Source organism: Schistocerca serialis, chromosome 5 (genome assembly GCF_023864345.2).
Source record: "Schistocerca serialis cubense isolate TAMUIC-IGC-003099 chromosome 5, iqSchSeri2.2, whole genome shotgun sequence".
In the NCBI taxonomy this organism is placed as follows: Eukaryota; Metazoa; Arthropoda; class Insecta; order Orthoptera; family Acrididae; genus Schistocerca; species Schistocerca serialis.
Genome location: NC_064642.1, coordinates 785,111,534 through 785,127,407, shown reverse-complemented (window position 1 = coordinate 785,127,407; position 15,874 = coordinate 785,111,534). Strand labels below are relative to the sequence as shown.

The 15,874-nt window shown below is 38.7% G+C and overlaps 1 protein-coding gene across 1 annotated transcript in view; it reads left to right on the top strand.

The window, feature by feature from the left end:
- Positions 1–15,874, top strand: part of LOC126482223 (atrial natriuretic peptide receptor 1) — a 1,286,869-nt gene that overhangs the window by 1,174,749 nt on the left and 96,246 nt on the right. Inside the window, exon 20 of the mRNA XM_050106202.1 lies at positions 2,402–2,470. Coding sequence (XP_049962159.1) covers positions 2,402–2,470 — 69 coding nt within the window. The remainder of the gene's footprint in view (positions 1–2,401; positions 2,471–15,874) is intronic.

Genomic DNA, 15,874 nt, shown 5'->3' with positions numbered 1-15,874 from the left:
CATCCTGCCCTCCAGTGAGCCCTTGCTTGACACAACTGAAGTTGTAAATAGCACTGGTTTGGGCTCAGTGAAACGCATGTTACATGGCATTTAGATTGGAACTTTCCTTGAAGCAACCAATTTGTAATGGTTCATTATGTCACTAGGTGCCAATTGCTGCTCAAACTGCTGCAGCAGATGCAGTACAATTTACCAGAGTCAATTGGTGCTCAAACTGCTGCAGCAGATGCAGTACAATTAACCAGAGTCAGAGTTTAAACAAGATGGTCTTTCCTATCTTTAGTGCATGCCACTTGACTGTCTGAAGCCCAGTCTTCTTGCAACGATACACTCTCATGACTACCGCTGCCAGCAGTCATGTTCAGTAGCCACTGTCAAGTCTTTCTACAACAATATCGCGGAAGGAACATTCAGCTTCTTGTAGCCCTATTACAGGACCTTGTTCAAACTCATGAGGTATTGATAATGGAGTCTTTGTCATCTTAAAAGCAAATGTCCAATCTCATAGGTAAGTAAAACTCATGAATGTTACAGCATGTATTTAAAGCAAACCTGATTTGTGTCCTCAGAGTGACACTGCTAACACCATTCTTAAGAATCTGGAGTAAAATTTGAATACAAATCATCTTTCAGATGTAGAAACATGCTCTACAATTCTCATTTACGTCACACAACTTCTTCTTGGTGTTTCAATTTGTTTTCATCAGTTTGTGCGTGTGTGTGTGTGTGTGTGTGTGTGTGTGTGTGTGTGTGTGTGTGTGTGTGTGTGTGTATATATATATTTAACAGCACACTCAGATTGTTTGCTTACACATTTGTACAGTATGTTGTAACATTGCTATCTTTTGGGTGAATCTTCCTTCCTTCAGAGCTATAGACTAAACATGCACACACATACATCTGCACAGCTACGGCAACCCAGGTGGCTTCATTGTGCCAGCATTGCAGGTAGAGGGAGGTATGTCTGGTGGAAAGATGGGGCAGAAAGGAGGTTAGGAGCAGAAGAGAGGATTTGGAAAGGGTGGGCTGGTTGATGGGATTGATGCTGCTTCTTCTGCTGAACCATCAGCCACCCTTACCCAATCTGCCTTCCTTCTCTTCATTTCCTTCCTCTCCTCATCCCTTCATCTGACACTCCGTACGCATTCACTGAGCTGCAAAGCCAGCAGAGTGTAGTCTGCCAGGGCAGTGTAGGCATGCAGGTACATGTGTGTGTATATGTACTATACCTCTGACATGTCACATAACTGGCCAACTGTAAAAGGAGTCATATCATATACCAGCTTTGCTGTGTCTTGTGTACAGCATTTTATGTGTGTATGACAACCAACAAGCTGTCCATCCAGATGAAGGGTCACTGCAAAACTGTTCCCTAGGGGGGAGTTGTCCACACAGTTGATGAGAACAACATACATGATTTCATTGGTTCTTCTTTCACAGTCCATACTATCTGACCTCTCCCCCTCTGCCAACACTAGCTTCCTTGAATAACACAGGGATTTGTCCATGTAACACACATCTTTCGATCTCGTAATTTTCCTGGTAACAGTCTTTGCTAGCCCTTGCCCCAGAACAACCATCACCCCACCACATGTCCATAACTTCACTCATTTTGCACTCATACTGACCTCTCCATAATCTTTCCCTCTTCTGCCCCCCTCCCCCCCCCCTCCTCCCAGTCTACTTCTCCACATCACTGTGCACTTCACATAACTCCCCCCTATTATGGCTTGGAGGAGGTTGCTGTTGCCACATTACTATTCTGTGAGCCTGCTGCCTTTCCCTTCCTGCTGTCACCCACAGTTCGCAAACCTTCCCTCCTTCTTCCTGCCTTCTTTCTACCCTCGTCCATTCAACCCACCACAGTTCCTCACCTCTGTTGAGCTGTAGTGCTTACACAGTGTAGCCACAAACAACACTGTACCTTTGCAAGTGTATGTGTGTTCGCTTTATGTCTATGAAGAGAATTCATCTGAAAGTGAGTAACGCCCTCATTCCTTTTATGTGCCTATAGACGATATAGCACCTCAACTATTCAGTGAGCTGTTACCTTTACCCCCTCCCCCCATTATTTTTATCCCATCAAGGACTTTCCATACCACTTCACTTAATTGTTAGATAGAATTTATATTTGGTAGGGTGAACAGTGGGGCTTCTTATGCATGACAAAATACGTATGATATTTCATTGTACCTGTAGAACTTTATACAATTAAAATCACATGAAATTCATGTAATATCAGTTCATAGAGGTGAGAGTGAGGCATAAGCAATATTGTGCATGATTCCACTTTTAAACAAAATACACAAGGAACAAGTTACAATAACACTTACAACATGTGCAATGTAATAATTTTGTCAAGAAATACGCTATTGAATGAACCTACTCTTTACTGTTTCAGGTTGTCGATTTTCTGAATGATCTTTACAGTACATTTGACAGAATTATTGGGTTTTATGATGTTTACAAGGTGAGTTTATTAATCCTCAAAACACACATATGTTTGTGTCCAATGTTACTACCTGCACTACTTCAACATAATTTAGCAAAAGTTTCAGAGTTATCTATAAATGCTGCAATGTCCATATTCACTGCCCTCCTTTCCATTGTCAGTTGAGGAAGCAGTTTATTGATCACAATTAATCTTAAAAATAAGGAGCTAAGTTGTTGGTGAGTACAGTTAAAATTTATTGGCCTTTCCAACTCTCTCTCTCTCTCTCTCTCTCTTTCTATTACTAAGAGAAAGAAACATTATCTCCTCCTCACCCCCTCTCTCTAATTCTGTTAATGCTGTGAAAAGATATGTGTGATGGTCTAGACTGAGGGTGGACTGTCAGTAAGAATTAGGAGTTAAGCAGTTGACAGAAAGCTGCATAAATGATGAATGAGAAGGGAAAGATATTAGATGATGAAGTTAACTGGTAGCAAAACTTATATACTAATTATGTGGCTATATGGGTTTGTCCAAATAACTGCTCTCTCAAGAGCCTTGAAGTGAAAGCTCCCATAGATCAAGATGACAATAGGTGAACAGTGAGAAGAAAAAGAGAGTGGGATTGAGAAGAGGGAATACAGCGAAGGCAAGTACTACCAAATACACCGGAATTGAGTAGGTAGTAAGTAGTTAATTAGAAAGAGTAGGAAAGGTAGAAAAGAGGCCTGAGGACAAAAGAAATGGAATGGAAGGGCGAAAAAAAAGTGTCAAAGTAAGGACAAGGAGAATTATAAAAATCTGAAGCCACCAGGAGGGAGGAGTGAAACAACATCATAAAGGGATGGATGTAAGATCAGGAGTAAAAGAACAGAAGTAGGACAGATGAAGAAGCAGTAAGGGGACTAAAGTGAATGAAGTTAATGGACTAAAGGATGTAATAAAGACAGTTCTCAGCTGTACAATTCACATGGGTTTTAGTGGATGGAGGTGGTTCTATTGTTAACCACTCTTTGCCACTGTAGGAAGTTCGTTAGTAAAGCTGAGATGTTTTCCAATCTATTTTTAATTGTTTTTATGACCAACTCTCATATCTTGCATTGAAATATGAAACACATGAAATTTATCTGACATTTTTACTGTGTGCAACCAATCTTAAAGCTGTATTTCTTGTTTCTAATAATGTGTGATTTTGATTAGTTTTCTCTCTTTTCTTTTTTCTTTTCTTTTTCTGTGTACAGAAGAAATATTTCAGTGTTCAGTGAAGAATCAATTTTGTTCTCTGCATTTTTCAATTTCCTTTACTGGAACTGACCTAGTCTGCACTGTACTATGTCATGGAACTGTACTATGTCACATAATTTGTAATTTATATGTTTCATTTTTCGGAATCTCAGCACAGTTTTGTAAATTTAATTCATGATGTGTGTATGGATCCAATATAAATGAACCTATTTGAACTACATCCCCATTGTATGTGTGATGTGTTTGAGCTTCTACAAACACATGAGGATGGATGCCTAGAGGGAAGAACTTCCTATTTTCAGTAGCTGTTGTGTTGAAGTTAATTGGTAGCAAACTTATGTACTAATTATGTGGCTATATGGGGTTGTCCAAATAACTGCTCTCTCAAGAGCCTTGAAGTGAAAGCTTCCATAGATCAAGGAATTTCCTGCACTTTGCAGTGGTGGCTGACAGTTAACTATGCTTGAAATATCTCAGAAACTTTGAACCACTCATATATTGACATCCACAGAAATTTATCAACCCAAGGAGGAGGGGGGAGGGGAGCAAGATTCTTTAATGAGCATTTCTGATACAACTAATGGTGAGTTTTAGAACAAGTGGTACTACAAAGCAATTTTGACAATAATATAAAAGATATGTTATATAAAAAGTTTCAACTCTAATTACTTTGAGCATAGATCACTTTGATACCTAAAAAGTAAGAAAACTTCATTAGCATATGCAACATACATCTCCTTTCATGGTGCTACATGAGTAACACACACTTCCAAAAAAACTTTAGACCAGCTTCTAGTCAAGAAAAGTTTATACAGAATTTCACAGAAAAATTTTCAATGTAGGCTTTAGTGACCACCTAGCTCAGATATTAAGCTTGAAAATAAATGGCAGTACTGGGAACAACATGTCTGTACGAATCACACATAGATGCTGTAATCGAGATAACATCAACTACTTCAAAATCTTACTAAACAAAGAAAAATGATAACAGGTCTATAAAATTATGACCTAAATGAAAAATTTAACACCTGAATTAACATATTAATTAATTACTTTCAAACTGCATTCCCACAGAAAAACTGTAACCATAAGGGGCAACTCAATGGAACTGGATTCAGATTCCAAACAGATACTGTTTTGAGCTCATCCAGCTTGGTGGGATGGTTCTGGTAGACAGTGTCTCTCAATGTGCCTCACAAAAAACGGTCACAAGAAGTCATATAGGGCATATATGGAGGCCAATCCATACCTACCCTAGTAAATTTGTAATAATTCACTGCAATGATGCTATTCCCATAGTATTCATCAAGAAAGTGAAGCACCTGTTCTATGCAATGTGGTCTGGCTGCATCTTGCAGGAACCACTCAGTGCCTGGTCGATCCTGGAAAGCTTTGTGTGGCAACAAATTATTCCAAAATTGCAATGCAAAATACACTAGTGATCATTTCTCACATGAAAAAAGGGTGAATAATGCAACTGCAGTATGCCACAGGCCAAACAGTAACTTTAGGAGGAATCAGTGGTTTCACTTCACACAAATGGGGCTTTTGGAATTCCAGAATTGCGAGTTTTGTTTATTCTATTCAGGTGGAAGTGAACTCCATCTTTGAACCAGATATAGCATACATCAAATTCTTCATTATCAATCATTGTGACAATTTGGACTGCAATTCTAACCCTCTATCACATGTCTTGTACAGGCAAGCCCTGGTGGCTTTGAATTTTGAATGGAAAGGAGTAGGCTCAGTCTTTGTATTTTCTGCATGGTGGACCACTTCAGACCAGTCTCTGCTGCAATTTTTAATATAGATTTCCTTTTCTAATATCTGTAAAAAGTTTGACAATGGCACTGCATGACGTGGCCAGTGCAGGTACTTTACAGACCAACAGTGACTAGACAACAACTGGTGAACAGAGCCCCATGAGTGGAACGAACTTGCTGTGTGAATTGACCTATGGGAAACAGAGAATCCGCACCTACGTAGAGAGATGCACAACAGTATATTCAGCATGCAGCTGGTATGGGCATCTAGTGACTGAGCACTGTACAACTTTCAGGATGAACACAAGGCTAGGTCTACAGCAGTTTAACTCAACATGAGCACTGGCCTGCTACACTTACTGCCACTCACAAGTAAATATTTTCGTCAGTTGATCTGCCGATATGATGTGACACTTGCACCTTCCGCAGCAGGTTTCTGAACTACTCAGCTCTTATTCCCCACTAGAGCATCAGCCATGCTGCCTGTCAGTTGAAACTTGCTGAAGAGTTTATGAATGGTTTTTCCATCAGATGCTTTTGGTACATTAAACTGTGTTTGAAAACTGTGCTGTGTTACCATAGGACTGATTTCTAGCCTGTGGTATTCCAGTATCCGAAAAACATATTGTTAAATGGAGTACATGGTCTCAACCTTTTCCTTTGGTACACCAACTTCCTGTCACATTTCAGTGTTGAATTGATTGCTCTGAGCTGCACCACTCTGCTTATACACACTACTTTATGAATATTGAAATCAGGGACTCCTTCACTGGAGACACTGTATTATAAAAAATATTTCAAAATAGAGAGAAAATCAATAAGAGTAGTATAATGATAAATACATATAATTCAACAAATAAGGTAAAGACCATGTGGAATGTTACAAAGAAAGTAACTGGTGAAAAAAGATATCACAAGAAAATAAATGAAAGTAATAAATCCCACAGCAGTACCCAACACAATCAACAACTTTTTCACACGTGTTGCAAATAGTATGATAAAATCCTACATAAATATTGATGTGCAGTCCAATAAATATCAAATATGCACGTATAATGAAGGCATTACCTACAGACATATCTGAGTTATGGCTATGGGCACCCAGATGGTACCATTCTATGCCAACCTCTTCATGGGCCTTCCTAAACACCCAGAATCCTAAACCCCTCACTGGTTCAGATTCACTGATGACATCTTTGCAATCTGGAGTGAGGGTGAGGACACCCTATTCACATTCCTACAGAACTTCAAAAACGTCTTCCCCATTTGCTTCACCTGGTCCTACTCAACCCAACAAGCCCCCTTCCTAGATGTTGACCTCCACCTCGAAGATGGTTACATCAGTACCTCTGTCCATATCAAACCTACTAACCACCAGAAATAGCTCCATTTTGACAGCTGCCACCCATTCCATATGAAGAAGCCCCTTCCACACAGCCTAGCCACCCGTAGTCATCACATCTACAGTGACAAGCATACACAGACCATAAGTATCCTCCCAACCTTGTACAAAAACAAACCTCCCGTGCCTTATCTTTCCAGTCTCCCACCTCTTCCCAAAAGTCCACCGTGGAGCCACAGAGGAGCATTTCCGTTGTAATTCAGTAACATCCAGGACTGGAGCAACTGAATTGCATTCTCCACCAGGGTTTCAACTACCTCTTGTCATGCCCTGAAATGAGAAATATCCTGCCCATTATCCTTCCCATCACTCCCACAGTGGTATTCCACCATCCACCAAACCAGCTCAACATACTCATCTATCCCTGCACAACCCCTGCTCCCAACCCCTTACCTCATGTCTTGTACCCTGTAGTAGACCTAGGTGCAATACCTGTCCCATACATCTCCCCACCACCACCTACTCCAGTACAGTCACAAACATCACCTATCCCATCAAAGGCAGGGCTACCTGTGAGACCGGTCAGGTGATCTACAAGCTAAGCTGCAACCACTGTGCTGCATTTTATGTGGGCATGACAACCAACAAACTGTCTGTCTGCATGAATGACCACCAACAAACTGTGGCCAAGAAACAAGTGGACCACCCTGCTGCTGAGCATGCTACCAAACATGACATCCTTCATTTCAGTGACTACTTCACTGCCTGTGTCCCACCAACACCAGCTTTTCTGAACTGTACAGGTGGGAGCTTTCCCTGCAATACATCCTATATTCCCAGAACCCTCCTGGCCTCAAACTTTGTTAGTCCCTGTCCTCACCCATCCAGCCCCTTCCCTGTTCCCATTTCAGCACTACACAGCCGTCATTCCACCAACATACCCAGTCTTTTTATGTCTCTCCTTTTCAACCCCCCCCCCCCCCCCCCAATCCCGCAGCACTACATTGCCCGCCAGTCCCTCCCACTCTTTCCCCAGCCTCCTCCTTACCCCCACCCAGTCATCGTTCCCATCATGCACTGGTGCTGCTGCTCACAGTGTGGTTTAAGTTGCCTGAGACTGCAGTCGTGTGTGAGAGAGATGCATTTGCATGAGTGTGTGTGTGTGCGTGTCTGTCATTTACTTTTGATGAAGGCCCTACAGGCTGAAAGCTTTATTTAGTTGTACAGTCTTTTTGTTGTGCCTATCTGTGACTCAGCATCTCTGATGTGTGGTGAGTGGCAACTTTCTTCTCATAATATTGTTACACTCCATTACTGGATTTTCCATTTGTTTGAAATAAGCACATATAGCAGGTCAGTGTACAGTCTTAGACATAAAACCTGGTCACTGGATGTATCAAGTTGAAATTGTACACTTAAGGCAGCCAATGAAACCAGCCACCTGTCAGAAATCTACATCTAGCCCTATGAAATCTAGCCCTGCGAACGATTGGGCAACAGGTTGCAGAAATATGTGGAGGAAGTGATGTCTTCTTCTCAGGCTGTTACAGTGCTGTATCAGTTTATTGTCTAAGGGTAACTGCCACACAATGTAGACACAAAGTCCTGAATTTGAGTCCTCTCCTTCCTCTATTTTTAAACCACATTTTGACTTCTGCTAAGATAATCAGTCTTGTGGAACAACAAAGACAATTCACTTCATTTCCTAAAGCAGCACAGTAACAGTTATGCAAAACAACTCATGGCTGTGTCAAGGTGTGGACAGTTTATTCCTGAAAGTCTCCTTGCCTGACAGTGGTCACCGGTTATTGGTCACATGCTACCCACTTTCTGATGCAAGGAGCCATCCGACCAGGTGATTGGAGCATGGAGCTATGAGTGTATTTATCAACTGTTGTTTTCTTATTTGACATATTAGTATTTATCTTCCAGTTACATACTGGATTTTGCATCTTATTAACACTGTTTGAACATTGTAAGTCACACGTGGACAAACATCTTGATGTTTGTAACATTTGTGACTTATTGTTCACTTTGGTTTTAACAGGAGGTGGAGACAGCCTGAAACCTTTGTATTGAGTGTCAGGTGAGTGCTTAAGAGCCCAAAACATAGCAAAAAAAAGCATTTTCTTGCTTCTGAAATGATCATTCTGGTATGAATGATCTTCCACATTCAAGAAGTATCGAGAACTGCCATACGTGATCAACTGCAGCCATTTAACTGATGTGTAATATTTGCATTCAATAATCTTCAGAAGTCAGGTGGAGGAGTGCTACTTACTCAAATTCAATGCAACAAAACTCAAAGAGGTGACTGCTTTTGTATTTTTTTGTGAATTTCATTGTTTCACTCATTGAGCATCATGTTGCAATACTGTTGCTGGTGATGAGGTATGATGCTTGTATGTTTACTTCTTAAGAAGAAATTAATTGCTGAACATATACTCAAGCAAACAGCAGAATGAATATTCTGCATCTGGTGGCTCAAAAAGGTTTTGTGCAATAGAAACTGCTCCTCATGGATGTGTCCATCACAGCTGGTACTTGATGCCAAAAGTTGAGTCACCTCTCAGTTGCAGTGTTAGAAAAATAACTGAAAAACCTGCATCCATATTGCTGCTACACAATAACACATTCAGCTGATTTCACGAACAAAACTATCCAGAAGTTTGTTGGGAATCTTCCCTCACCCACTTATTCTTCTGATCTTAAGCCTTTTCTTAAGATTTCATTATTAATTTTCTATCTGGCTTGGGGTTGCAATAGGATTAACTTATACAACCAGCAGAAAGAATACCAGCTGATGTGTTCCTTGAGTGAGCTGGGAACTGACTACAGCTTGCTTCTCAACGACACAGCTGCCAGGGGCCAGAATACCCAATGTATATGTCAATGAATCCTATTCACATTTCTGTAACTAGGTTTAAGCTGTAGATTGAGGTTATTAATAATATTCACATGCATTTATGGCAAACTAAACATCATCATTCAATAACTGTCACAATTTTTTGCCTCAAGTGTACTGGAAATAAAAAGGTTATTCTGGAGCACACCCAGTGTTCATACTGCACACATTATTATTGGGCAACACAGCTTTCTGGTAATTATAGACTTACAAAATATTTTTCTTGAAATCATGATCATCGTCACTATCACCAAAAATGTCGTACACAAAAGAAGAGACAAGATAGCATTGATTGCAAAATGTGATCATCCACAGGGAGCATTAGTGAGCTACGAATAACAAAGTTCCATAATGACAGATAATGTGGCCTCAAAAAGCCAATAAAAATGAAAACAGCTAATATATGCAGTGCAAGTTCAAACCCAGCTTCTGCTTACACAAAAGGAGAAGCAGTTGTTATCAGAACGTGAAACAAGGAACACAAAATGCTGTGTGTTATGTCTAGGATATGTCATCCTTAAGCAAAACTGTGATTCAGTCTGTAAATACTGAGAGAACTACACGTGTCATCTACTCAGTATGATTACAAGATATCTGCTGTCAATTTTTTGGCAATAAAAGGAAACAGTGCCTATGCAGAAGAACTTTCCAATATGTGGTATACTTAAGACAGAGTGAACCAGAAACTGCAACAGGTTCACAAAACTGAGCCTTGTGCTGAGATCCTATGCAATGCTTGTGCAGAACAGTTTCATATAAATGATGCCTCTGGGCTGCTGTAATATTCATATGAGAATTATCGAACTGTAATGTGATGGTAGAATTTGCAAAGACTATCCGTACACTGTTGACACATATCGCCAAATTACCACCATGTTGTATTATAGTCCAGACTACATTGAATGCCCAAAAGGGGTTAAGAGATTAAACTTCTTTTGTGCAACTGGTTGCTGATTACTTTGATATATAATTATCTAATGAACTTACTAGATTCATAGATTTGTGAAGGCACTAACACATTTCACATGCATGTAAAATGCAGTGCCTATTTATTCAAGTAACTAGTGGTTGGTATATTTCAGGACAGTGAAAGCAGGACTGCACAAACTAATTAATTAACTAACTGTAACATACAGAACCTGTGATGTGACTATCATTTCAGTTGCATAGCAGACAATAATTTTGTTAAACAGTTATCTGCAGAATTAATGTAATAACCACAAGAATGAATTCTGTAAGCACTTTTGTGTTACTGGCAACTCAAGAATTGATGAATATGTTTGTTGAGTCAGATTTTTCAAACTGCTGCTAGATACAAGAGACACTGTTTTCCAATTTATTTTGAGCAGTATTTTGGAAACAGCAGTACATGATGTAGCTGCCATCTGAACAATGCTTAATGTCATATAATATGTATAAACATTAGCTATGAAAGAAGGTGCAAAAAGAATCAATCCAAGTGCAAAAACAGTATTAAAACAACCAAGATAAATCATTACAAGTGCAAAAAAAGAGTACTAAAACAGCCAATATAAAGTGTAAACCATGCTGCATTGCCTAGTATTATTTACAATTACTTATTGAATGAAAAATAGCAGCTATAATGTGGAACTGTGTGTTTAACTAAACCATGGTATAAATGCTTTTATGTATTACAGTTAAACAGGGCAAATTTTCCTTTATTTTCTACAAGTATTCTACTGTAAAAGTGTAAAGAAATCATGTTCACAATTTCTCAGAAAGTAATGCACAGCAATTTGTACAATTACAGACGTGATATGTAGAAGTATTCTATCCTACAATTTGCAAGTAGTCACTTTCTGTGCTAAAAGATGATTCTCAACTTACAATACAAAACTAATTCACAGTCACATTTTTCCTGAAAGCCACACTGAAAGATTACTCATGACCACTTGAAATAATGAAGTATACGGAACACGAACATCGTGCATGGCTGCAGGGGGTGCATGCGAGGGATTGCACTGTGTGAAGTAGAATGGCACGATGGCCATGAAAAGTGGAGAGGAGCATCCTGACTTGTGTTGGCAAGTTCTGTTTGGATATACTATGAGAAAAGCTGGTTTCTGGCCCAGAGCTGCAAGAACAACTGAACTGAACTCAAACCAGAACTTACTTGCTGGACGCTGAGCCGGCCTTATGTACCCAGCATGTGGAAGAATTTTTTGTGCCCACATGATGTATGGACAATGTCATTAGCAGAGCCACCTGTTTCCTGGCGTGCACTGCCTACATATGTAGCTGGTGCCCCCTGGTGGAGGCTGCAACAAAAGGCACATAAACATTCTGTTTCTATACTAGAGTGTCATGATATCTTATGCCCATCTTGTAGGTATACACAATCACCAGAGTGGCAGATAGACAAGCCTTCATGATGGAAATGTTGGGTTGGCAGCAAACATATGTGATCTATGGCTGATATAAAACAAGAATCTGTAGCATGCCTTGTTATAGTCAAGTGTATCGGATTATAATTGTTAATTTACCAGTAGTGATACACATCTTAGGACAAAATTTATCTTTGTTCTCATAGTCAGAAACTTTCTCTCAATTATTTGTGGGTCATTCTATTGTTAAGGTTGGGACAGACAAGAGATATTACAGCCATAGTTTCTTTATGTAATAATCAAATTTATAAATATTAAATTACACAATTTTATAGTATTCAACAACGTTCCTTTCCAATACACTTTTCAAATGATTTCTATTAAAATGAAATAGTTTTAAAAAATAATAAATGCATGTTATGGTCAGGACTCAGAGAAAACAAATCAATGTTGCGTTACACGAAAGATGAGAACTCTGTGAACTGTGAATAGTTTATTGACAATTTTGTTTTTGAAATGGTTTGGATGTAAATAAAGATTACACTTCAGTAGTTGCAACATTTTTACATCCTTCATATTTGAAATATTTTGATGTAATATCTGTTACATTTGCAACAGTACAGTACTATGGTTAGGACCATGGTGAAATCTGTAAATGTAAATCCTTTTAGTCTTTCTTTAGAACTGAAAATAGTAATATACACAATGACAATGAATACCGTAAATAAAGTTGAACATTTTCTCTGAAATAAAACATTTTCAAATTTTAAATATCAGATAGTGAAGGGAGATGAAAACTTAATAGTCATGGGTGACTGGAATTTGATAGTAGAAAAAGGAAGAGAAGGAAATGTAGTAGGTGATTATGGAATGGGGGTAAGAAATGAAAGAGGAAGCGGCCTGGTAGAATTTTGCACAGAGCATGACTTAATCATAGCTAACACTTGGTTCAAGAATCATAAAAGAAGGCTGTATACATGGAAGAGGCCTGGAGTACTGGAAGGTTTCAGATAGATTATATAATGGTAAGACAGAGATTTAGGAACCAGGTTTTAAATTGTAAGACATTTCCAGGGGCAGATGTGAACTCTGACCACACTCTGTTGGTTATGAACTGCGGATTGAAACTGAAGAAACTGAAAAAAGATGGGAATCTAAGGAGATGGGACCTGGATAAACTGACAGAACAAGAGGTTGTAGAGAGTTTCACGGAGAGCATTAGGGAACGATTGACAGGAATGGGGGAAAGAAATACAGTAGAAGAATAATGGATAGCTTTGAGGGGTGAAATAGTGAAGGCAGCAGAGAATCAAGCAGTCAAAAAGACGAGGGCTAGTAGAAATCCTTCGGTAACAGAAGATATATTAAATTTAATTGATGAAGGAAGAAAATATAAAAATGCAGTAAATGAATCTGGCAAAAAAGAATACAAATGTCTCAAAAGTGAGATCAACAGGATGTGCAAAATGGCTAAGCAGGGTGGGTAGAGGACAAATGTAAGGATGTAGAGGCATATCTCACTAGGGGTAAGATAGGTACTGCCTACAGGAAAATTAAAGAGATCTTTGGAATAAAGAGAACCAGTTGTATGAATATCAAGAGTTCAGATGGAAACCCAGTTCTAAGCAAAGAAGGGAAAGCAGAAAGGTGGAAGGAGTATATAGAGGGTCTATACAAGGGCGATGTTCTTGAGGACAATATTATGGAAATGGCAGAGGATGTAGGTAAAGATGAAATGGGAGATATGATTCTGCATTGAGTTTGACAGAGCACTGAAAGACCTAAGTTGAAACAAGGCCCCGGGAGTAGACAACATTCCATTAGAACTGTTGACAGCCTTAGGAGAGCCAGTCCTGACAAAACTCTACCATCTGTTGAGCAAAATATATGAGACAGGCAAAATACCCTCAGACTTCAAGAAGAATATAATAATTCCAGTCCCAAAGAAAGCATGTGTTGTCAGATGTGAACATTACCGAACTATCAGTTTAGTAAACCACGGCTGCAAAATACTAATGCAAATTCTTTACGGATGAATGGAAAAGCTGGTAGAAGCCGACCTCGGGGAAGATGAGTTTGGATTCTGTGGAAATGTTGGAACACATGAGCCAATACTGAGCCTACGACTTATCTTGAAAGATAGATTCAGGATAGGCAAACTTAAGTTTCTAGCATTTTTAGGCATAGAGAAAGCTTCTGACAATGTTGACTGGAATACTCTCTTTCAAATTCTGAAGGTGACAGGGTAAAATACAGGGAGCGTAAGGCTATTTACAATTTGTACAGAAACCAGATGGCAGTTATGACAGTCAAGGGATGTGAAATGGAAGCTGTGGTCTGGAAGGGAGTGAAACAGGGTTGTAACCTATCTTCGATGTTATTGAGTCTGTATATTGAGCAAGCAGTAAAGGAAACAAAAGAAAAATTGAGAGTAGGAATTAAAATCCATGGAGAAGAAATAAAAACTTTGAGGTTCACCAGTGACATTGTAATTCTGTCAGAGACAGAAAAGGACATAGAAGAGCAGTTGACTTGAATGGACAATATCTTGAAAGGACGATATAAGATGAACATCAACAAAAGCAAAATGAGGATAATGGAATGTAGTCAAATTAAGCCATATGACACTGAGAGAATTAGATTAGGAAATGAGATACTTAAAGTAATAGATGAGTTTTGCTATTTGGGGAGCAAAATAACTGACAATGGTAGAAGTAGAGAGAGTATAAAATGTAGACTGGCAATGGCAAGGAACACGTTTCTGAAGAGATGAATACACTAAGCAGATTCAGAAGGATACAGGTTGCAGTAGGTACTGGGAGATGAATAAGCTTGCACAGGATACAGTAGCATGGAGAGCTGCATCAAACCAGTCTTTGGACTGAAGACCACAACAACAACAACAAATACAAGATGTAACAAGTCTATGATTAAACAAAGCAGTCATTTAAATTGAAACTGTCCTCTGTTGTTTGCAATGTCAGGTTGACTAACCACTTTTAGAACTACAGACTCAGGCTCAAAAGTTTCACCTTCAGGATCTGGCAAAATCTCCTTCTTCACCCTTGGTTGCATGTATTGTAGATGGCACTTCTATCTGGTTTTTTCTAGTACAAGTGCATAATAATCTAATACTTTTTAATGTTTTTAATCATAACAAGATGAACAGGCACAAAGTTTCCAGCTTTTATACTCTGTGTTCTTTCCAATATCAATTTTCTGTTGCTCTGTCCTTTTGGCATAGCTCTCTGTTTTCCTTCTGTCAAAACTCTTGATACTTCCAAAGATCTTATTTCAGTCACTGTTAGTATGCAGCCACACAAGACAATTAACTCATCTTTAAATTTGAAAAGATTATTATTTTACTAATATTTATTACCAATATTATTAAAATGAATTGTTATATATTTAATTTTAGCAAAGAAGAAACCAAACACAGTGATGATAAAATAATTCTTTTGAATTATTAGTCACTGTCATCTGCTGTGTTATGGTTTGGACAAAAGTTCAAAGGTCTTAATTTATAAAAAAACAGAAACCTTAGAGATATTCTTCCTACAACACAGTTTGGTGAGGTATTAAATGAGAAAATTTAGACTTGAAAACTTTGTGATTAATGATGGCTTCATATTAATACTTTTTTGTATTTTGTTAGAGCTGGGATAACACAAATTCCTCAATAGAAAAATTGAATTAGAAAATTGATTTACCTTTCAAATTAATATCCAAACACTTCCTAACACTGTCAGCAATGAAATGGAGAGAAAAAAAATCATCTGATCTCTAAACAGTTGAAGCTCAAAATAAAAGATACCTGTGCAAGTTTGGCATTTAAAAGAGCAA